The sequence below is a fragment of the Schistocerca gregaria genome, chromosome 7 (genome assembly GCF_023897955.1).
Source record: "Schistocerca gregaria isolate iqSchGreg1 chromosome 7, iqSchGreg1.2, whole genome shotgun sequence".
Taxonomy (NCBI): Eukaryota; Metazoa; Arthropoda; class Insecta; order Orthoptera; family Acrididae; genus Schistocerca; species Schistocerca gregaria.
Window position 1 is genome coordinate 316,612,920 of NC_064926.1, and position 25,655 is coordinate 316,638,574.

Genomic DNA, 25,655 nt, shown 5'->3' on the forward strand with positions numbered 1-25,655 from the left:
AGTGTATAGATCTCAATAAGCTTGCGATATTGCCGCTCACGGTTCGGTTTGGCGTTTTCGGTACCACTGCCATCGTTTGAGCTGTATAGGTCAAGGGGAAAATACGATTAAAATTTTGCGATTTTTGTATTTTATCGTTCCGTATCTCAGTCGGTAAAAATAAAATCCCTATAGGAGCACGCTTTTTTGTCCGTCTGTTAGTCTGTCCGACTGTTCGAAACCCTTTTCCTGAGGAACGAGTAGACGTTTTGTCACGTTTTAAGGTCTACGTTCACTTGGCGATGCAAAAAAGCGAAGCTTCTAAACCAGTGCAGTGAAAAGATACTGTCATTTGTGTCACATATTTTGATACTCGCGAACTCTCTCATCAAAACCTACACGTACTTCCCCTTGACGTAGAATCATGGAATTTGGCTAGAAATCAGAAAGTTGTTAATTTGTAACTATGTCACACGAAAAAATTTCTTTGCTCATTTATTATCCGACTTACGACTTGAAATTAAAACATTCTCGAAAGTCTTGGAATCCCTCGGACCGGTGTCTTACCAATGTCAATGTCGATAACACACAAAAAATCGTCGACGCCCTCGATTCACGGAGTGGATGAACTATCCTTAGAGATAATTAAGCTTGTAAAGAACCCTCAGTGTGCGATTACTCCTCGCATTTTCCGAAATTATTACGTGAGGTGAGTATCTGGCATCGATGTGTTCGTTTAGGCTACATAGATCGATAAATTTTACGATTTAAAATTTGTGTATTTGTATTTTCTGTGAGTTTCGTACCGTTTCCTGCAGATGAATTTTCGTATCCTAGTTTTCGATGTCTTGGTTTCCGTGGAAAGATCATATTTCCATTAACCTATCCTTCTAAATTTGTCCTCGCCCATAACTCCTCATTCCCGCTGTGGTCCAGTTAATTTCACTGTCTTTGCTAACTGAAATATTCAGATTTGTTTAAAACTGTTGTTTATGACCATAATGGTCTAACTTGTCGTCGCCGTCTTGAAGAATGTAATCGGCTTATTATTAAATGTTATCTCTGTTTGTCTTTGCAACTAACATAGTCTGGTAACTAAGGCAAATGATCGTCTTTATGCGAAATATGATGTCATTGGTCAGAGCAGGCAGGTGTAATCGGAAGTTACTCTACTCCTGGTTGTAGAGTAATACACTACCACAATACGTCTGTTCCCTCTGAATGCTTGATTTCTTTTCAATAAAACAAAATAATTTTGTGTCTTTCATATGAAGCTATTATTATAATGATACTTGCCTGAATTAAAGTTTCATATTGAGATTAATGTTTTGTAGTGACACGAACCGTATGCAAAAGTCATATATAAACTCGCCTAAATAGACTTGCTATTTTGCTTTTAATATTTTATTACAGGGGGGAGTATTTTATCACTCATTTTCTTAGTTTCATATTGTATTCTATTTTTATATTTAGATATATTTTACAATATCAGTGCTTTTGGACGATAAAAAATTAAACTTCGTTCATAGGGGCCACTCTTATCTCTGCTGGCAGGAATTTACATTTATTTCAAGCTCAAAATTATCCTTTACTTTTAGCATTTGAGACATCTATTCGGGAAGCATGACAACTGCGTGCCAAGGTTAAGGGGCTACCTACACATTTTATGTTAGCTGCCATAGAATGAATTATTAGTATTATTATTGTTGTTATTCTTATTCACGTATCCAATAGGACCACATGCGGTACACTTAATCAATGTCGCTTTTGATGGTTGGCGTTACTTTGTGTCCAAATTTGTTTCATCCTTTCAGAACGAAGTCTCTTTCTTTCATCGGACCATGGTGATCCAGTCCGTTTTGTAATTTCTCCCTGACCAACTTTCAGTCAAATACCTTTTCTCTGGATGTTTTTCTAACGGTAACGTCTGCCTGAGTTTTACCGCCTACATTAAGATCCTTCTTAATTGCAGCAGTATTGGCTTTATTTCTGTTTTCGTAGAACTTTACTATTTGATTTATCAACCTAATGGGTGCCAATCTTTCAATGTGTCAATAAAATTTAAGTCTTCATTTTCTCATGTCACCATGTATGTCTGTGTATTCTTCTATTTCCTTATTACTTCTGCGCCTATAAGTTTCTCCATCAGTTTGAAAGCTTCTGCTCCATAAAGACTTTCAGGTTTGATTACAGTGTTGTAATGCCTACGTTTACTGAATTTAGAAAGTGATATTTTATTATAAATATTTTGTGTTAATCTGAATGCAGTTGCCATTTTTTGACATCGAACTTCGTTTGCAGCTTTTTCCAGATTGCTTCTTTGTACGGTTTCTCCCAAGTATTTAAACTGAAGAACCCTTTTTATTTTTCCGTATTTCATGTTGAAAAACATTGGTGCTTGCTTATTACATGTCATATATTCCGTTTTATCTAATGATATTTGCAGTCATTCTTTCCCGGAAACTTCTTTAAGAATTTCAATGTGTTTTTGAGCTGTGGTTATGTTCCTAATTAAAACTGTCAGATCATCTCCAAAGGCGAGGCAATGTGCTCTAATATTACTTCTATATAACTTGATTGATTGATCATTATTTTAACACGACTTTTTCTCTCCCCATTCTGTAATTACCTTTTCCAAAACACAGTTAAACAGTAATAGGGTGAGTCAATCTCCCTGTCTAAAACCAGTCTTTAAATCAAATGGTTCAGAAATTTCTCCCATGAATTTAACTTCAGGGCTAGTGCCGTTCAACGTTCCCTTAATCAGTGTTAGAATTTTACTACCTAGCCCTTGTTCCTTTAAAAATTGGAAAAGAGATTCATGATGAACTTAGTCGTAGGCCTTGTTATAATCAGCAAATGTACTTACAATGTTGTTATTAGAAATTCTTTAGTGCCTATGGATTAGTTTTAAATTAAGAATTTGTGCCAGACAGGATCTGTTTGGCCTAAGGCCTGCCTGGTATTCACCAATTTTAGATTCTAACTGTTCTTGGGCTAGATCAAGTGAACTTTGCGATAGAATTTTGTATGTGACTAGGAGAAGAGAGAACCCTCAGTAATTATTAACAACGCTTATATCCCTTTTTTCATTCAATGGATGAATTAGGGCAGTTTTCCAGTCCTAAGGTATTTTCTCAGTTTACCAGACATTTCCTATTAGTTGAGTGATCTCTTTATAGTGTTAGGGCCAGCTGATTTTAGTAGCTATGCAATTATACCGTCTTCTCTGGGTGCTTTATTGTTTTTATGTCTCTTAACCTGTTTAGTTATTTCGATTTCGTCAGGTTGTTTAGAGTTAGGGTTGGTGTAATTAGTTCTCTGTGGCTGGAATTTGTTCTCTGGTTCTGAACAGTTTAACAGTTTTTCAAAATAATTAGCAAGTACCTTACAATTTTCCTGGTTATTAAGAGCCAAACCGTCATTTTCATCTTGGAAACAAAGACTTTGAAGTTGATTTTGTTTCGAATGCTTTATAAAAGTTTCTTGTATTGTTCTTTTGGAAGTCTTTTTGGATTTCTAAAAGTCGGGCATTTTGGTAGATTCTTTTAGTCCATCGAATTAATTCTTTTCTTACTGTTAGAAAAACGTTGTACATATTTTCAATTTTTTTTACTATTCCAATTTTTGAATGCCTCATGCCTAGACTTAACTACTGTTTCACAATGGGCGTTCCACCAAGGATATACTTGTCTCTTTAGAAGTGGAATTAAATTTTGGTGCTATTTTGACGAACTTTAGTTTTAAGCTTTGCCAATTGTTGGATTGTTTTTTTGTCAAGTTCGCTTGTTAGAGTTGGGATTATTTTAGCAGTGTCAAATTTTGGGATAACATTTTTTGTACTGAAGAGTTTTTGTTGTTGAATTTTTACATTTATTTGTTAAATAATGGTCGGAATCAATATTAGCTCCTTTCGTAACATGGAAATTTAAAATTTCTTTGTAGTTAGGGTGTGAATTTGCTACATGATCTACTTGAAATTTCCCAATAAATGTACCGGGTGCCCGCCAAGTTTTTTTGTTCAGAAAGGTTCTTTTTGAAATATGTAGACACGATTTTGAGGTTGAAATTGTTCCTCGTTTCAACGAGTCTATGGCCAGTTGGTTTGTCCCTTTATGCGCAGATTATCCACCCACCGTTTACTTATATTTTTTTCTATCTTCTTAAATGTGCATTAAAATCACCCATTAATATTTCAACATGGTTTGAGGGAATTTTCGACATGATTCTTTGCAACTTTTCCAAATTTTCATTAACTTCTTCAGGTTTTTTACAGTTATCGTCATTGACTGGCATAAGGGCATTAATTAAAGTGTATGTCTTATTTGCACATTTAAGAGAAATTGTCACCAATCTATTATTAATTAGTTTTACCTCCGTTATAGAATTCAAAACATTTTTGGAGACTGCAAAAGCAACTCCCGGATGTGATTTATTATTAAGAATTTTTTATCTGTTTTGCATACAAAAAGACAATAATTGACGAACTCCATGATGCTATTGTCTGTCATTCGTGTGTCTTGAAGTGCCAAAATTTGATTCTTCTGTTCATTTAACATATCTCGCAGTTTATGCAGTTTACTTGGTTGAGAAAATGTTTGTATGTTAATTGTTGCGAAAAATGTATTTGTTTTAAGTTGGCCAAAGGACTCCGAGTTCTTCTGCTGAATCACATTACGTGTTAACCTGGCCGCCCCGGCATCCAAAGACCAGTTGCGCCAGTAATAGTGGCGGTGGGTTGATCACCTGGGGTAATATAGTGCTTATCGATATGCTCCATGATGACTGTACCCGGTATCAGGTGGGGTTGGACAGACTCACTGAGTGAACTCAGAGTGTTGAGACTGGAAGGGGTAGTTCCAGAATATAAATTTCAGGCGCATCACCGGTGAAGCGACGCTGACCACTTTGCCGTTTGCTACAAGACAGACGCAAAGTGGATTTGGTTTTGTTTTGCCTGGTGCAGGACTGCTTATTCTGTATTTAAAGCTGTCCAATATATCTGACGGAACTTTCACAACCTGCCACCTGTGACCGGTGCAGTACCCTAGGCAAGGTCGGCTTCTTAGACTTCTAGTTACAAAGTCTTGAAGCTTGGACACAGAATAAAATATTGTGTTAATCCCTTTTCCATTGTTATACTGACTATATACTGAATTTTTGTCGTCATAGGATGGTCTGAGAATGATACTGCGTGCTGAAACAAGTGTCGATCATGCAGAATAAAAATAAATGCGACTAGAGACTAAGGCATATATTGTTTCTAACAGCATAATGTTCTGTTTATTACCTTGTACACTCACTCTCCCTTCATATGTGTCATCGGTGTTATACAGAGACGATCTATTGAATATAAGGCTACCTACAGCACATATGACCAGAGGAGATAGATGACAATTGAAGATGGCTTGTCACAGCTGCTTTGCATCTCTGCCAGGTCCAATCATGTAACGTGTTACTGTTTACGTTTCTATGGTCACGCCTCAGTGCTGCCTCAGAGCGAGTCAACGTTGTCTTCAGTTTTAGTTTTGGCGCATAATTGTACTAAACAGCTGAAAGTTGGCAACAGTGCTGTCACCTGTTGTGTGTCTCCTCTCCCTGCGTGGAGCACTGCAGCGTGCAGCACATTCTTTCGCATTGATTTCGGCAGCGACGCGTCGTAGCGTGGACTCCACGAGGTCTAGAAAACGTCGGGGAGCCTTCCTGGTACGCGACCTTTGAAACACCTCCAAAAACACTGTTTGGAGCTGGGTCAGCTGTGCTCTCTCGTTCGATGGAATTCCAGATGTGCTCGCTAGGGTAAACCCGCGGGCTCAAGCAATTACCGACACATCCGTGAGTGCTCTTTTCAAATCATTCCATTACACTTTGCGATCAATGGACAGAAGGGAGAAATGACATAAAATAAAGTTTTAATGTCCTCTCGACAACGAGGTCACTAGCGACGAAGCACAGTCTTGCGCCGGGAAAAAATAAGGAAGGAAACACGCGTCATTTGCAATGAGAAATTTAAGAAAACACAGAAAAAGACGGGCTTATGAACTACACTCCTCACAAACGCGAGTACATTATGTTACCACTACGACACCTGACTCTCTGAAATAGATTTTCCACACATCGTGCCTTGCTATACGGTGCCAAAATTCAACTTCTTTTAAATCAATGGCTCGTGAATCATTTTCATAGTGCGTCAAGTGAGCTGTACGCCATAACAAGAACATGACTTAATGTATTTTATATCGAAAATTCAGGTTGATACTAAGGTTACTGTGAAATTTAGTACGGTAACTCACAACAGGGAGTCCTTCGGAGACTGCCAGATAAGTTTGAAACCAAAGAAAAATATTTATTACAGTTAAACAGTCTTGATACGAGGATAAGACAGCGGAAAACATAACAAAGCAATAATTACGATAACGGTGTCAAAACAATGCAAATGGAATATGACATCAAACTATAGCATTTAATGCACGAAGTATGAAAATCAGATTTGGTCTAGGTGAAGAGTGTGACAAGCTGCTCATGCTTTTGTGCTGGTATTTAATTTAGTCACATTAATTTAAAAACGTCTGGGAAAATAAGTCTCTGATTAGAGGTATTTTGATCTACATCTTGATAGAAATAGTTACTTTGGGGCTGGGAGTTGACCCCAGAGTGGTGGAAGACACGACCGTCTGTTGTTCAGGAGAAGGAGCCACTTCCTCACCAGAATATAAGTTGTAGAGTTCATGATGGCTGGAATTCTTTGGTGAGCCATTAATGAAACATCCCTGTTTACAGTAGGCATTTTGTTACAGAGACAGGATTGCAGCAGGCAGGAGATTGTTGTCCGTCTATGAAGTTCGTGTTGTCCGCGATGACAAAATCTGAGATTTCAACAGCCATTGTGGCAGCGAGCATACCAGCAGTGACGGGCAGTGGTGTCATCAAAACTGCCCCCGACGTGTCTCAGGCATTAACTGTAGCTGCCTGTCTAAGTCGTGGTCACTGAGGATCACACTAGGATAGATGGTGTTCAAAACGTAACATCCAGCATGGTCAAAGTCGAAGGTGTTTGCCCTGACTAGGCAGTGATCAGTGACAATAGAAGCCTTCAGGTATTGGTATAAATCAATGGAGAGACTGTGCCACCCCCAGCCCATGGTGAAACATGCGACTTACTGGGGAAGTGGCCACCAAAAGAAGGCAGTCACCCAGAGGGAGACTAAGTGGTGTGAAGACCCCAAGTTATCTGCACACGGTTCGCAGCCCAGGAAGTTGCCTGCTTCTATTCGAGTCAAATTCCATGATAGATGAATGGATACATAACCGCTTCACCTAGTTCTGCATTAGTCTTCACCCTGAGGTTAGAAGGTGATGTAGACAGTGGTGGCTGGCATCAGATACATAAACCGATAGTGTCAATTATGAACTGTACAAAGAACATCAGTGAGCATCTAAGAACATCTGAGAGTGAGGGTCTAACTTGGCGTGTCAAATCTGTGAAGTATGCCGGAAGATACAACAGGTCTTCGCAGCAGGGTGTCTCCGTTGGGTGGCGATGATTTCATTCATACTTCTTTAGCTTGTGTAGTCTGTTCTGGAAGAAACCTTGCTGAAGCTATAGAACTGTCCAGCTTCGCCCTTCGTCAAATTCCTGAACAAGCGCTCTTGTGTTCTGAATACATCTTCTTGTAGAACGGTGTTGGGGCTTGAGACTGACGTTCGCTTCCCTTTATGTTATGTCGTTTTTACGAGCTTTGAATCAACAGTTCATCGCATCTGGTGGAGTAATTGTGCAACAAAAAAAAAAACGTAAAACAATGAGGTGCAGCGCTTGCATATCATGGGTTTGATGAAACTGGCCCACAAATATGGCGGTAACAAAATATACAGCATGGTCTCACAGCAAATGTCAACGAGTATCAGAAACATGAGGCATTATTTCTAAAACGAAAATCGATAGTGAAAATTGGATCAACCACATCATGACTTTCTTTATGTACCTGTTGCCTGCATTCATCTGCTGGAAAGCAGCAGTGCTGGGATGGCTGACAGCGGCTATGTCTCCGTTCTTCAGCCTTTAATTAATGCAATTAAAATAAATCAAAAGATATTTACTGGTAGGAATAAAATTATGATTGAGCTTGAGCATTTGATGTCTGTTGTCTTCTAAATCTGTAAGGACAGTGATGGTGTGGGCTCCTGGAAATACTTTCTAGATCACAGACTTGGATGCAGATGGATTTTGACAGGAAGTAATGTGACAAAGGATGTGGAATGAATAATATGGAACGTCTAAAGACGTCATGTAGGTTGTAGGAGCTGAGTACAAATGCAGTTATGTAAGGGAAGAAGGGCTGAAGCCTTCTCTGGAAGAGGAAGAGTAAATTGTTGTTGAAAAGATGAGTAAACCCGAGGAATAGTAAAGAGGGCCGAGTCGAGACACCTCTGCATGAAGCTTGGATAGCTGATGGGAAACTGTGAAGGTCTTTGAGCCCAGTAAAATATTCTTAAAGTTCCATCATTTATTCACTGAGCCATATTTGCAGTTTGTTGCTCTCCCACACCAACCTTGGTTGTTGCTTCATTAAACTGCTTGTTATATTTAGCTGGTGTCTGTCCAGCCATCTCAGCATTTGCACGACCAGGAGAATGTTTTACCTACCTTAGGACCACAAGGGTTGCCAAAGAGCAGGCACAGTCCTTGCCCAGAATGAAGTGATCTTTCAATGGCTGCTGGAGTGCCCTCAGTCCTACTACGAATTCAACGACGAGCTTTGATGACCCATCAACGATGTACCTGGTGACTGTAGTTGTGTGGTTGGTTGATATCCTCCCTTCTGGCCTGATAGGTTTCAACACCCGGAAGTGCCTGAGTGGACCTCAAGAGGCCCCTATTGCTGGCTTCAACGCTGAAGCTCAATGCTGGTAACATTCTTTGATGTGGTGATGTTGAAAGACAGTCAGTTTCTCCAATAGTAGATGGTTGGTGGCGAGTAGCGTGAAGCTCATCATCTCGAGTATCTTCGGTTGATTTATAAACTGTGCTGGAACACGTAGGACATACACTCCTGGAAATGGAAAAAAGAACACATTGACACCGGTGTGTCAGACCCACCATACTTGCTCCGGACACTGCGAGAGGGCTGTACAAGCAATGATCACACGCACGGCACAGGGGACACACCAGGAACCGCGGTGTTGGCCGTCGAATGGCGCTAGCTGCGCAGCATTTGTGCCATTTGTGCACCGCCGCCGTCAGTGTCAGCCAGTTTGCCATGGCATACGGAGCTCCATCGCAGTCTTTAACACTGGTAGCATGCCGTGACAGCGTAGACGTGAACCGTATGGCCAGCAAGATCTCCGGATCTGTCCCCCATTGAGCATGTTTGGGACTGGATGAAGCGTCGTCTCACGCGGTCTGCACGTCCAGCACGAACGCTAGTCCAATTGAAGCGCCGGGTGGATATGGCATGGCAAGCCGTTCCACAGGACTACATCCAGCATCTCTACGATCGTTTCCATGGGAGAATAGCACCCTGCATTGCTGCGAAAGGTGGATATACACTGTACTAGTGCCGACATTGTGCATGCTCTGTTGCCTGTGTCTATGTGCCTGTGGTTCTGTCAGTGTGATCATGTGATGTATCTGACCCCAGGAATGTGTCAATCAAGTTTCCCCTTCCTGGGACAATGAATTCACGGTGTTCTTATTTCAATTTCCTGGAGTGTAGATACATTACACCACCGTGATCACAGACCCTTGTGCTATTACTGTGAATGCCATAAATGCCGTTGATCAACTGAAAAGAGCTGGAAAATGGGAGTATTTAAAGGGAGCTAGGATGAGACTATGACATGAGGCTCTTTTCGTAAAGATCATATGTCTCCACCTTATTCTGCATATACGGTTAACAGGCTGTTAACTGCTCCATCTTGTCCTAAATGCACATTTTTGTGTAATAAATAGAGTTTGTTGCACCATGTCTTACTCCTCGAACGGACATGTCAATTTTCATAACTTTGCTAACATGTAAAGAATAGCTGTATTTATGTTATCGAGGTAAACATGTAAGAGCAAAATCATAGTCTTCTCTTAGTGAAATTAAACAGTCATAAAATAAACTTAAGCACTTTAGCACTGTTTAATTAAACAATAATGTAATAAACTTTCGGTATATCCCTCTTTGGGCACGGATAGGTGTTACTCCACACTGATGACCCACTCGAAGCTTAAACAGCGCAGTTGCATCACATCCCAGGTAACCATTTATTCGATTACTCATTAATTCACAGACAACTGCCTCATTGGGGGATTGTGCCGCTAGCTCTTACTTGTGGATCATTTTCTTACAGGGATCGTAATTTTTTCTGACCTATCTCGCTCTTTTTTTTTTATTACTGCTGCTCACTTGAATACAAGACAACACAATTTTCGCTGAGTTATCTGAAACAATAACAATGGAATACGTATGGGTTTGCGATTCGCCATTATGAAACAATAATGGAATGGTGCAGAACACGTTATACATAGGCGCTCCCGCTCGAAGATTAAGAGCTGACAAATACACTTGTCTCACTTCCCTTGGTTTTCTGTCGCAGTTCTCTTTCTGTTGAATCTGTGTTCTTATTAGGTGGACAGTGTCGTAATGTGTCGAATGAATGAACCATTTACAGCACACTGGTACCCTTTCTGCTTCAACCTCTGTCTCTACCGAGTGAGGTGGCGCAGTGGCTAGCACAATGGACTCGCATTCGGGATGACGGCGGTTCAATTCCGCGTCCGGCCGTCCTGATGTAGGTTTTCCGCGATTTCCCTAAATCGCTCCAGGCAATTGCCGAGATAGTTCTTCTGAAACGGCACGGCCAACTTCCTTCCCCATCCTTCCCTAATCCGATGAAACCGATGACCTCGCTGTCTGGTTTTCTCCCCCAAACAACACCAACCGTCTGTCTCTTATTCTCTTACTTAACTTGATACTGTCTGTTTTAATAAAAAAAATTATTTCCTACTCCTTAATATTCTGTGCCTTGATAATTGTCTGGGAAGGGACGTGATTGAAATTACCATGATAAAGGACATGGACAACTTGGTGATGGAAGGAAGGAGGAACGACATGACATAGGAATGACAGCAGCCAATGCTCTCGTGGATGGAGGATACAATGGATTGTCGGGATTTGATTTGCGAGAGAGTAGGAGTGATGTAGGATTGCGCTTGAGGATATGTGGGAACTTCATCAGCTCCTACATGAGAATGGTAAGGGAGGGTGAAGGGATATGGAAATAGAGATGAAATGAATTATGTTCGAAGATCTACATCTACATCTACATCCATACTCCGCAAGCCAGCTGACGGTGTGTGGCGGTTGGTGTACAAACTACGCAGCACCTGACTGAAGAGTGTTTACAATGTAAATTTCCTGATGGACTGAATGAAGTGCACTGGGTGACATCGAGATCTGTGGGCTGGTGAAGAGATGTAGGTATTCAGCTATAAAATTTTGATTTGTTAATATTGTGTATTTCTTTATGTTTATTTAACCATTAATATGTAAATCCCTTGTATAAGAATGTAAAATGATCATGCAAGTCCTACGATCAATAATCGGTATAAGTGAAATTGTAAATGTTTTTGTTCAAAATGTTTATCTCGGATCTCCGAGAGTTCTTATATATACTTAGCTAAAAATAAGCCTGTTTTAGAATGTAACATCGTGTCAAAATTTCAAAGCAACTGACTCAAGAACTTCCGGATACCGGAAATACACGATTTTGAATAAATGAACACTTACATTTTTGTTTATATCGATTATTATTCGTATGACTTGCATGGTCATTTTACTTTTTGTATCAACGTTCTCCTATTGTTAAATTTATAAAAACTTATATATTACAAAGATTTAAAAATAGGTATATCAAACATACGTGTATTCCAAAGCAACGTTGTGTCTAAATTTCAAAGAATTCGGTCCGAAACTTTCAGATATTTGCGATTAGAAACATCTACATTTTCTATATAAGTAGTACAGACTTAGATGTTCGTTTCTTCAAAATCTCCGAATGTTCTTCATTACTTTGAAATTCTGATACAACGTACCATTCGAATACTCAAATGTTTTTATATAGCTACTAGAACGCCATCTGTTATACTTGTAGTAAAAGGGCAAAACGCTATAAAATGTAAATAATGGTTGGTTAAAATAGTTAATCTCCGGAAGTTTTTGAGCGATTGCTTTGAATATTTGGCACAACGTTAAAATCTATCTTGGGGGTGTTTTTAGGTACCTAAGCCTTTAACATATGCATATTTTAATGCATGTAATATATAACTACATATATGGAATACATGAAATACATAATATACGAAATATCAAAATGTGCCTTTCCGTTTTGCTTCAGATTTTTACACATTACTGTAATAAACGTTTAGACACATACAGACCATATACTTGTTAATATATAAATATATATAAGATATACGATAGTCAAACGTTAGCAGACAGGACAGTTGGTTTATGATTAGGAGGCTGCTGCAGAATGTGAATGTGCAAAAACTATAAACAAGGCTGGTCAGTGAGAGAGAGGAAGAGGAGATGGATAGAGGGTGGAAGGAAACGGACATACAAAACGGAAAGCAGTATATGGACAGAGAGAGCAATCAGGAGCAGATGGAAAGAGGGAATAGGAGAAGAAGGATGTAGAAAGTGGGGAGGAGGTGATGTGTGGACAGAGAAGTAGACAGAGGGGCCAGGAGGACGAAGAGAGGGGGAGGAGCTGGTGGACAGAGATATGGTGAACGAGGAGGAGATGGAAAAAGAGAGGAGGAGGAGGAAGCAGGGAGAGATAGGGGAGAGGAGGAGATTAGAAAGTATATCCAGTTCCCATAGTCATTAGGAACGTGCGCTTTTTCTTTTCGTCTCTTCCATTCAAGCAGACTGAGTCACAACAAAGCGTGGTCTGGTACAGCTAGTAACGTTTGAAAACGCAGGTTAGAAAATTAAGGAGCCTTTAGACTGAAGCAACTGTTTTCGTATTGAACGTTAAGGTCAGGGAATTCACGAGAATTATATGACACTGCTGACGGCCAGAAGCTGTGAGCTACACATTCACAGCGGTGACAGGAACGCTCAGTCTCCAGTCTCTATTTAGCGTGATTGCGTTGCTGTCACAAACCCTGAGACTGGGAGAATTCCCCGTCTCCTTCAGTATCAGCTGTGCGGTCCCGTGCTCGGCTGCCAGGATGTGACGCGTGTGTGTGCAGGCGGCGGTGATGCGCGGCACGCTGCTGGCGCTGGAGGCGATGGGCCGGGACCGCGGCGGCCGCGGCGGCGCCGTGCTCAACGTCGCCTCCATCCTGGGGCTGTCCGCCATCGCCGGCGCGCCCGCCTACGTCACCAGCAAGCACGCCGTCGTCGGCCTCGTCCGCTCGTTCGGGGTGAGTCCCGCCCACACTCCACACCAGTACTAACTGATGGCGCAGTTCTCGCTGAAAAAAAAAAGCAACAGTCAGAACTATCGCAGGCTGCAGATCTCCACACTAGTCTACCCTCCAATAACCGCTTCATTGTTTCAGAACCACTGAATCTGCTTACTGTATTCGAGCCTTGGCACCCCTGTACAATATTTATCTTCCACACTTATCTCTATTAATAAACTCACTGTGCCTCGGTACATCGGGAAGTGTCCTATCAATTTATCCCTTCGCCCAGTCAACCGCCAGCCGCGGTGACCGAGCGGTTCTAGGCGCTTCAGTCCGGAACCGCCCGACTGCTCCGGTCGCAGGTTCGAATCCTTCCTCGGGAATGGATGTGTGTGATGTCCTTGGGTTAGTTAGGTTTAAGTAGTTCTAACTTCTAGGGGACTGATGACCTCAGATGTTAAGTCCCATACCGCTCAGAGCCACTTGAACCATTTGAACCTAGTCATCCACTGCCATCAGCTTCTTTTTCCCCAATTCTATTCACTACCTCTTTCTTAACTATCTGAAAACTCTCCTCTGAAGCCGAGATCGCTAACGTACACCCATGTGATGGCACTCGACTAAGAGATACGGCGCACACTGGCCGAAGTAGCTTCAAAACCAGGACATAGTACAAAAGTGAACATAAAATCCCACAAAAAGGAGTATACTGTAGGTGCTTCGGGACGCTGATAACGATTTATAAGTCGAAACTGCTGTATTGAAATGTTTTACTCGCTGTTTCACATTTACCAATCGCAATCATAGTCACATTCGTCGCTTGTGTCATTACTGCTTTCAGGACGATCGCTTTCGAATTGTCTACTGGGAGATTGTTTAAAAAGTGGATGTTTTACCTCAGGCGACATCTGTTTAACTTCCTCAACTGTCATTTTCTGCACTCTCCAGATGAATGGATCCGAACATGCCAAAATCCGATGAAATACGATGTGCATCGGTTTCTCACTGGAATACTTCGGTGTAAAATCTTCTTAGTAACGCCGGGTATCCTTCGTTCGAGCTTCCTGCGCATCTTCAGACAGACGACCAATCGACAACGGAGTAGCTTCAATTGTGTCATCTCCGCGCATCAAGTCTGTGCCCAGATATCGTCATCTGGCTTTATTGCAGAATATTGCGAGTTCAGTGAAGGTGCCACCCGACTTATGGGAAACACATTTTTCAGCACTCTTGATCGTTTTGTTATAATTCTGGGGTTCTATGTACAAAATATGAATAGTTTTGCAGCTTTTCGCGAAACAGAAAACAATGTTAGTCTGGCAAATTTTAATCGCGTAAAAAAATCATTACCTAATTTACCAAAAAAATTATGATCACAATTCCAAATAGCTCCTACAAAATTATACAGAAAACCCTAATGACGTTTTCTGTGCAGATAATAGTGTATGAGATAATTACAACAATGAGAGACGTAATTTAACTTGTGGCATTCCCTCAGGATAAAAAGTGCAAATACGTGCATGCAAATACATTTGAACTGGTTCACTATACTACACTCCTGGAAATGGAAAAAAGAACACATTGACACCGGTGTGTCAGACCCACCATACTTGCTCCGGACACTGCGAGAGGGCTGTACAAGCAATGATCTGACGCACGGCACAGAGGACACACCAGGAACCGCGGTGTTGGCCGTCGAATGGCGCTAGCTGCGCAGCATTTGTGCATCGCCGCCGTCAGTGTCAGCCAGTTTGCCGTGGCATACGGAGCTCCATCGCAGTCTTTAACACTGATAGCATGCCGCGACAGCGTGCGCGTGAACCGTATGTGCAGTTGACGGACTTTGAGCGAGGGCGTATAGTGGGCATGCGGGAGGCCGGGTGGACGTACCGCCGAATTGCTCAACACGTGGGGCGTGAGGTCTCCACAGTACATCGATGTTGTCGCCAGTGGTCGGCGGAAGGTGCACGTGCCCGTCGACCTGGGACCGGACCGCAGCGACGCACGGATGCACGCCAAGACCGTAGGATCCTACGCAGTGCCGTAGGGGACCGCACCGCCACTTCCCAGCAAATTAGGGACACTGTTGATCCTGGGGTATCGGCGAGGACCATTCGCAACCGTCTCCATGAAGCTGGGCTACGGTCCCGCACACCGTTAGGCCGTCTTCCGCTCACGCCCCAACATCGTGCAGCCCGCCTCCAGTGTTGTCGCGACAGGCGTGAATGGAGGGACGAATGGAGACATGTCGTCTTCAGCGATGAGAGTCGCTTCTGCCTTGGTGCTAATGATGGTCGTATGCGTGTTTGGCGCCGTGCAGGTGAGCGCCACAATCAGGACTGCATACGACCGAGGCACACAGGGCCAACACCCGGCATCATGGTGTGGGGAGCGATATCCTACACTGGCCGTACACCTCTGGTGATCGTCGAGGGGACACTGAATAGTGCACGGTACATCCAAACCGTCATGGAACCCATCGTTCTACCATTCCTAGACCGGCAAGGGAACTTGCTGTTCCAACAGGACAATGCACGTCCGCATATATCCCGTGCCACCCAACGTGCTCTAGAAGGTGTAAGTCAACCACCCTGGCTAGCAAGATCTCCGGATCTGTCCCCCATTGAGCATGTTTGGGACTGGATGAAGCGTCGTCTCACGCGGTCTGCACGTCCAGCACGAACGCTGGTCCAACTGAGGCGCCAGGTGGAAATGGCATGGCAAGCCGTTCCATAGGACTACATCCAGCATCTCTACGATCATCTCCATGGGAGAATAGCAGCCTGCATTGCTGCGAAAGGTGGATATACACTGTACTAGTGCCGACATTGTGCATGCTCTGTTGCCTGTGTCTATGTGCCTGTGGTTCTGTCAGTGTGATCATGTGATGTATCTGACCCCAGGAATGTGTCAATAAAGTTTCCCCTTCCTGGGACAATGAATTCACGGCGTTCTTATTTCAATTTCCAGGAGTGTATGAAGCCTCTAGGAGAGCCATTTACAAAAGTGGAGAGACGCAGAGGAAATTTTGTATCCAATGATATCAGAAAATATGGGTAACATTTTAGCTTTAAATCGAATTAAATCGGTTAAAATGTCATACACATACCTATTCGAGTGGCACCAATCTTATTTTGTCCTGATAACTAGGCACGACAGCTGTCACATATTAAATATTCCGTACAAACAATAAAATGAAAATTTGGTGTTCGCCGATTCACCGTTTACCGTCAGCTGTCACGGCATATATCATATCGACGAGAGACCGGAACGACACCGCAGCAATGGACAAATACGCTCCAGTGCAATATGCACAGGATTTCGAGGGACTAATGTCATATCGGAACTGGTGAATCATTTTATTTTTTAATTCTGTCCAGACTTTGAAGCGAGGTGGCGCACTGTGCTCCGCTCCGAATCCTGGTGGTGAATAACATTTCTCGCTGCCGGTATTTGGCCTACAAGTTCAGAAGACATAAGCTCCCTGGTGATCAGTCTTTGCGCCAGTGTCCAGGATTTAATTCAAGCCTCGCCGCTTTGTCTCACGAACTAGGGGCATGTGACAGTATTAATGACGATGCACCTGTCGGATGAGGACGTCCTAAGCTTGCCGGTCCGCTTGGTGCTGTTCGAGAGGAGCACGCTACGTGTCGGCGCTGGACTTCAGTCTCTCCCTTCCCTCATCGGCATCACACCACACAAATATAACACAATTGCGTACATGCATTCCATTGCACTCAAATACACTCCTCGAATGTACATACGACACACCTCTCACATATCCGCAAGGAAAGCGGCAAATATGCGCGGCGACACGTTTTAATTTCAATGAATAACTCTGCCGACCTACAGCATCCTTTACCACATTTCAAAAGCTTGTATTCTCTACTTATGTTGTGCCCTAACTGTGTCCAGCTATGAGATAGAAACATTCGCAAGCTTCTCCATTGCCACCACTCGCCTCTGTAACAAACTACCCTGGACTCCGCTCACGAGTAAATGGCCTGTTGCTCTTATGGAAAAGTTTAAACACTATCTTCTGTCACTTTCATAACGTTTTTCCTAAAACTGGCGTCTCTCTAAAACAGCGAAAAATATGCTCCTATTTTTTTTACCATTTACGATTCGTTCTCTTTTCTTTTCTCAGTCATTCGCGGCACGTCCTTTCCCCCTCTCTATATAACTTTTTTTTTATCACTTCTCCTCTCTGTCCGTCTTCCATCCTTCCTCTCATGCCCATTGCTTCTAGCCGTCACTCTGTAGATCTACCTTCATGAAACTTCTTTGCATTGTTGCACTTCTAATGAACAATTGAAAATCGTGTTCATTTTTTTCTCTTTCTGCGAATAGAAGTTTTATAATTTTCAATATTAAATACAACTTATAACATATTTATCGTAATGAATGTGATGTAAAATACGTTAAAGGCCTGGTTGGATGTAAGAGATGGTCTGATAATCCTAATCTTGCCAGTTAAAATAAGCCGTTGAAATACAATAATTTTATCGTCGACGTTTCACTTCATCTGCAGCTACATACATACTCTGGAAGCCACTGTTCGGTGCGTGGCGGAGGGTACGTTGTAACACTGCCAGTCGTTTTCCTTCTGTTCCACTCGCAAACAGAGCGAGGGGAAAAAGACTGTACAAATGCCTCCGTGAAAGCCTAAATTTCTGTTATCTTATCTTCGTAGTCCTTACGCGAAATGTAGGTCGTTCTGCAGTCAGCTTCAAATGCTGCTTCTGTAAATATTCTCAATAGCGTCCCTCGATAACAACGTCACCGACCCTACAGGGATTCCCATTTCAGTTCTCGAAGCATCTCCTTACACTTGCGTGTTGTTCGAAACTATTGGTAATAAATCTAGCAACCTGTCTCTGAATTGCTTCGATATCTTCCTTTAATGTGGCCTGGTTGGTATCCCAAACACTCGAGCAGTACTCAAGAACGGGTTGCACTATAATCGAGACGGTGTAAGGTGGTCCCTGACAGATCGCAAGGCTGTTGCGAGCTTTCAACTGCGAAGCTTTAACGGCTGTGGGCAAAAACAGTAACCGTCTTAAAGGTTGTCACCCACAGTGACGTAGCCATAGAGAAGTTTACAACATCGCGTTACGTTATTGTTTGAGGTCGGCCCGCCTAAAGCTGCTGCGCCCAGCTCAATAAACTGTCAGAGATCTACTTAACGCCTACTCGGTTATAGTCTTCTGTACGAGCTCTCCTTTGCAGATGAACCACACTTTCCGAAAACTCTCCGAATAAACTGAAATCGCCATTCGCCTTCCCACTACATTCCTTACATGCTCTTTCCATTTCGCGTCACTTTGCAGCGTTACGCCTAGACATATAATCAACTTGCCTGTGTCAAGCTGCACGCTACTATTGCAGTATTCGAACATTACGGGATTGATTTTCCTACTCATGTACATTAACTTACATTTTTCTACATTTAGAGATAGCTCTCATTTATCACATCAACTAGAAATTGTGCTAAGTCATCTTGCGTACTCCTGAAGAAACGACGAGACCTTTCCGTAAACCTCACCGTCACCGGCAAACATATGCAGTTGCGGCTCACCCTCGCCCCCAGAACGTTTATGCATATAGAGTATAAGTGCGGTCTGCTTCCTGATGATACCCTTGTCTCTGACGAACACTCGCCGTCCAAGACAGCGTACCGGATCCTATTACTTACGACCTCTTCAGGCTATACGCATGTCTGGGAAGCTGTTATCTAGGACAATGGAATCTGCCTGATGTCCTTCATCAATGATTCGCAGGATATCCTGTAAGACTACTCTGGAAAGAAATAACTTCAGTAAAAGCTTCCTGATACTTACATATTTCTTTTATTTAGAACGTCCACATTTTCACCATCGACTGCATACATTCATTGTGATTTCCTGTGCAGCCCAAATCAAATGCACTCTTGTTTGTGAAACTAGAGGGATATGGGACATTAAGGTACAAAACACTCAACAAATTCGAAAAAGATGTTGTACAGAGGCATATACACTATGTGATCAAAATTATCCGGACACCCCCAGAAACATAGGTTTTCCACATTAGGTGCATTGTGCTGCCACCTACTGCCAGGTACTCCATATCAGCGACCTCAGTAGTCATTAGACATCGTGAGAGAGCAAAATGGGGTACTCCGCGCAACTCACAGACTGTGCAGTAAATAACATTTCAATAGAAAAAGTCACTTGAAATAATTCTTATTTCAAATTCCTTTCCTTCAGAACACAAACACAATAGTTAAGGAATGCCTCTACATGAACTTGTATAGTATCTGGTCATAGTATCCGGACACCTATTAATGGACAATAATATGGGGTGTCTCCACCCTTCGCCTTTATGACAGCTTGTACCCTGATCGAGACACTTTTAGTAGGTATCTGTATGTCTGTGGAGGAATGGCAAGCAATTCTTCTTCAAGAGCCGAGTCCAGAGAAGATAGCGATGTTGGACTCTTAGATCTGGAGCGAAGTCGGCGTTCTAACTCATCCCAAAGGTGCTTCATTGGGTTGAGATCGGGTATCTGGGCAGGCCAGTCTGTTTCAGGAAAGTTATTGTCCACAACCAAAGCCTCACATTATGATAGCGCGCATTGTAATGCTAATACAGTCATCTTCTCCGAACTGTTCCTCTACTGTACACAATACACGACGACGTAAAACGTATTCATATAATTGGGGACTTATGCGTTGGCTTGAGCGCAAGGACCACACACAAACGACGAAAAATACCTCCACACTGTAACAGCACTTCCTCTGTACCTCAATGTTGGCACTACTCATTACAGCACGTAACATTCCCCAGGAATTTGCGTAACCCAAACCCATTCATCGGTTTGCGCAAAGGTGTAGCCTGATTCATCACTCCAAACCACTCGTTTACAGTCGCTCACTGTCCGGTGGCATCGCTCTTACACCACCTCTCAAGCGTCGCTTAGCATTGACAGAAGAAGTGTGTGGCTTGTAAGGAGCCGCTCGGCTATGGCTCTGAATTCATTTTAAACTCCCAGTGCTCAGTCAGTGAGTTAGCTGGACTGCTGGTAGCACTCTGGAACTCACGAGTGATTTCTTCCGCTGATACCGTGCACGTTGTAAAAAATTACCCTACGTGATGCTCACTGCTCCCTGTCTGTCATCACATGTGGTTGCCTGGTCTTGATTTAGCTAGGGATGTTCCTTCAGGTTTCTACTTCACAGTCACATCATCAGCAGTCGACGTGGAGAGCTTATGAATGGTTCAAATGTCATTGAGGGATTTCTTACTCAGGTGACATGCAATGGCTAGCTCACGTTCGGGCCGTGCGGGGTAGCCGCGTGGTCCAGGGCGCCTTGCCACGGTTCACGCAGCTCCCCCCATCGGAAATTCGAGTCCTCCCTCGGGCATGGGTATATGTGTCACCCTTAGCGTAAGTTGGTTTAAGTTAGATTTAATAGTGTGTAAGCCTAGGGACCGATGACCTCAGCAGTTTGGTCCCATAGGATCTTACCACAATTTCTTTTTCCACGTTCAAAGTCACAGACCTCTCCTCACTGACCCACTCTGCTGTTATTGCTTCCGCTTATACTGGCACGTCCACCTCTCGTGACATCTATTGGTCAATTCAGCGTTACATGATGGGCCTTTCAGATTCTTTCTATAAGATAGTACATTTTCGCCCCTGTCAATTGACCGGTTTGCCCTCTGTTGCAGATGCCATACCACTGGGAACGTACGGGAGTGCGCGTCATGGCCATATGCCCTGGCGTGACGGAGACTCCGATGGTGGATGGAGCAGGAGGCCCTCAGATGTCCTCCATGGGGCAACTGGCCGCGCAGGAACTCGCAGAGCTGCCACATCAGAAGTGAGTGCCGCTGTCTGCCCCTACATAAACTCGCTCACAACTACACTGAAGCGCCAAAGAAGCCGATATAAGCAAGCGTATTCAAATAGAAAGATATGTAAACAGGCAGGAAGCTTACGTACGTGTCACCTGTCAGCGTCGTATCTAGAAGTACCAGGGGTACTGTACCACACCAACTGCACACTCCCCACACCATTACAAGGCCTCCACCAGCTTCAACAGTCCCCTGCTGACATGCAGGGCCTATGGATTCATGAGGTTGTCTCCTTAGCCATACACGTTCATCCGCTCGATACAATTTGAAACGAGACTCATCCGACCAGGCAACATGTTTCCAGTCATCAACAGTCTACTGTTTGTGTTGACGGGCCCAACCAAGCGTGAAACTACGTGTCGTGCTGCTTTGCCTATATAAGACAACAGTTGTTAGATCGGTTACTGTCGTTACAATGACAGGTTATCAAGATGTGAGTGAGTTTGAACGTGGTCTTATAGTCGGCGCACGAGCAATGGGACACAGCATCTTCGAGGTAGTGATGAAGTGGGGATTTTCCCGTACGACCATTTCGCGAGTGTACCATGAATATCAAGAATTATATAAAACATCAAATCTCCGACATCGGTGTGGTCTGAAAGAAGGTCCTGCAAGAACGGGACCAACGATGACTGAAGACACTCGTTCAGCGTGACAGAAGTGCAGCACTACCGCATATTGCTGCAAATTTCAATGCTGTACCATCAACAAATTTCAGCGTGCGAACCATTCAACGAAATATCATCGATATGGGCTTTCGGAACCGAAGGCCCACTCGTGTACCCTTGGTTACTGCACGATACATAGTTTCACGCTTGCCTAGGCCCGTTAACCTCGAAATTGCACTGTTTATGACTGGAATCATGTTGCCTGGTCGGGCAAGTCTCGTTTCAAATTGTATCGAGTGATTGAATGAGTATCGAGACAACCTCATGAACACATAGACCCTGCATGTCAGCAGGGAACTTTTAAAGCTGATAGAGGCTCTGTAATGGTGTGAGGCATGTGCAGTTGGTTTGATATGGGACCCCTGATATGTCTAGATACGACTCTTACAGGTGACACGTTCGTAAGCACCCTTTCTGATGACCTGGATCCATTCATGTCCATTGTGCATTCCGACGGACTTGCGCAATTCCATCATGACAATGTGACATCCCACACATCCAGAATTGCTACAGAGTGGCTCCAGGAACACTATTCTGGGTAAACATTTCAGCTGTCCACCAAACTCGCCAGAGATGAACATTATTAAGCATACCTGGGATACGGTTCAACGTGCTATTCACAAGAGATCTCCACCCCCTCGTACTCTTATGAATTGTGGACAACCCTGCAGAACTCATTATGTCAATTCTCTCAAGTACTACTTTAGACATTAGTCAAGTCCATGCCACATCGTGTTGCAGCACTTCTGCGTGCTCGTGGGGCCCTGCAGAATATTAGGCAGGTGTATCAATTTCTTTGGCTCTTTTGTGTATACACTGATGTGACAAAAGTCATGGGATACCTCCTAATATCGTGTCATACCTTCTTTGCCCGGCGTAGTGGACCAACTCGAGGTGGGATGAATTCAACAAGTTTTTAGAAGCCCCTGGCAGAAATACTGATTCACGCTGCCTCTATAGCCGTTCATAACTGCGAAAGTATTGCTGGTGCAGGATTAACGTCGGGTGATCTGATGGCAAAATCATTCGCTCGAATTGTTCAGAATGTTTTTCAAACCAGTTACGAACAGTTGTGATCCAGTGACATGGCTCATTGTCATCCATAAAAATTCCGTCGTTGTTTGGGAAGGTGAAATCAATGAATAGCTGCAAATGATCTCCGAGTAGCCGAATGTATTCATTTCCAGTCAACAATGGGTTCGGTTGGACCAGGGGACCCAGTCTACTCCATTTAAACACAGCCTCTACCAACAGCTTGCACACTGCCTTGTTGACGACTTGGGTCCATGGCTACGAGAGGTCTGCACCTCATTCGAACCCTACCATCAGGTCTTACCAGCTGAAATCGGGACTCATCCGACCAGGCCACGGTTCTCCAGTCGTCTAGGGTGCAACTATATGGTTACGAGCACAGGAGAGACGCTGCACGCGATGTGCTGCTGTTAGGAAAGCCACTCGCATCGGTCGTCTGCTGCCATGGCCCACATTGATTTATGCCGTTATTTCACGCAAAGTTGCTTGTCTGTTAGCACTGACAACTGTGCGCAAATGCCGCTGCTCTTAGTCGCTAAGTGAAGGCAGTCTTTTATTGCAGTGCCTTTGGTGAGAGGTAATGCTCGAATTTTGGTATCCTCGGCACACTGTTGACACTATGGATTTCGAAATATTGAATTTCCTGATGATTTTCAAAATGAGAAGTGCCCTGCTTCTAGCTCCAACTATCATTTCGCGTTCAAAGACTCTCAATTCTCCTCGTGCGGCCACAATCACGCCGTAATCCTTTTCGTATGAATCAGCTGAGTAGAAATGAGAGCTCCGCCAGTGCACTGTCCTAGTGTATGCGACACTACCACCATCTGCATATGTGCATCTCCCTGTCCCATGACTTTGTCACCTCGGTGTATTTACAGCATTTCTGAAGAGAAAATTCATAATTACTATAAACAAAAAGTAAGTTAATTCAAAACATTTTACGCTCAGTTTTCGCACTAATAGTTTCTTTCTTCCTCAGTAGTGGCTGCGGTCTGTTTGGGCCCACACAGTGCATATCCTGAGCATTTGATCTCAACCTCAATGTTGGAAACCTTTTCCGGGAACGAGCGGTTTAGCCCTTTCCAGCCATTCTGGTCTCCTAATTCAACAGTGGCTAGCACACTGGACTCGCATTCGGGAGGACGACGGTTCAAACCCGCGTCCGGCCATCCTGATTTGGGTTTTCCGTGATTTTGCTAAATCGCTTCAGGCAAAAGCCGGGATGGTTCCTGTGAAATGGCACGGCCGATTTCCTTCCCCATCCTTCCCTAATCCGAGCTCGTGCTCCGTCTCTAATGACCTCATTGTCGACGGGACGTTAAATACAGATCTAATTCAAACTATGAAGAAGATAATTCCTCTCGTCCATTTGACATGTTAGGCATCACATATCCTTAGCCGTAATCCCGAAAAATCTTCTGTCCAGCAATAGGAGATGCTCGTAAATTTCCTTTTCTTGTTTTGAGATAAAAACGGAATGAAACCCTCTAGAAACATTTTTTTTTCACTAGTACATAGATTTTTCTTCAGAACTCTCCTCTTCAATGTATTCCTTTAGATTCTAAAGGTGGTTGCAGAAAGTTTGAAAACGGTGCCGTCTTTCAGTGCCTGTATTGTTCTCTCCATGTCAGATGGATCCTATGGTTGAGTGTCTCCTGTGTGCTTATATTTGTAGGAGGGTAGATCAATTATTGTCCGCAGTTTAGTTATATTTTGGTAGTACTGTCGTTTTACGTTGATGAAGCATGCTTTGTTCATTTGTTGTTATATCTTTGCAATTTTCAAGCTGCTAGGATAGTTTCGTTATCGCTGCGGTGCTGTTAATCATGGCTGCTCCGCGGTATAATTGCACCAAATAAGAGCAGCGTTCAGTGATCCATTTTTTGTGGTCGGAAGGCGTATCAGGGGCCAAAATTCATCGAAGAGTTCCGGTACAGTACGGGAACAGTGTTTTGCCATAACGGAGTGTCTACGAATGGAATGAAGAATTGGCAGTGATTGGTCTGGTATTGTCCTAATTGGAATAACCCTAGCGATATTGCTTAGAAAAATGATAAAAGCATTGCAGTACATTGTTCACGTACGTTATTAGTATACATGCAGCAGCACACGCTACCTAGGTTCCAAAACGCCGCGCGTAGAAGCGGGATTTTCCCGGGGTTTGTATCTCGGGTTCTATTCGTGACAGAGACATAGGGTTAAGAGTTTTGGCTAGCCTTTGGGCTATCTGTATACCTAACACAAGAATTTTCTTACTGTCACCATCCTGCACTACAGGGTAAAAGGATAAATGTTACACACTTCCTCCTGCTTAGGCAAATGGAGCAAATCGTTTGGTTCTCTTTACATTTGATGTAGGCTACGGCGGGCTTCAATGGGCTCATCGAGACACGTTTAGTTTTTGGCCGGTTCCTTAGAAACCCCCAAAAAGGTTTCCTTTTGCCATCTTCCGTATTAAAATCGAGCCACGGATTCCACGATGGCCATGCTCAGCAAATCGTTGAAATTTTTACGATACATTCCTAAGATCACAATGTCGAAGGACCTTGAAACTTTGCATGATATCTTCATCCTTTTCTGAGATACCGAGGCTCAAAGCTACCCAACTTGTACAAGTAAAAACCGGTGTGAGGCGAAAACGTAGTTTATAAGCTGAATAATATGCATAAATATGC

The 25,655-nt window shown here is 43.3% G+C and overlaps 1 protein-coding gene across 3 annotated transcripts in view; it reads left to right on the forward strand.

Annotated features, from left to right (window-relative positions):
* LOC126281827 (15-hydroxyprostaglandin dehydrogenase [NAD(+)]-like) overlaps nt 1-25,655 on the forward strand; it is a 211,435-nt gene that overhangs the window by 167,007 nt on the left and 18,773 nt on the right. For all 3 annotated transcript variants that reach the window (XM_049981060.1, XM_049981059.1, XM_049981056.1), the window contains 2 exons: nt 13,226-13,399; nt 21,095-21,246. In XM_049981060.1, coding sequence (XP_049837017.1) covers nt 13,226-13,399; nt 21,095-21,246 — 326 coding nt within the window. The remainder of the gene's footprint in view (nt 1-13,225; nt 13,400-21,094; nt 21,247-25,655) is intronic.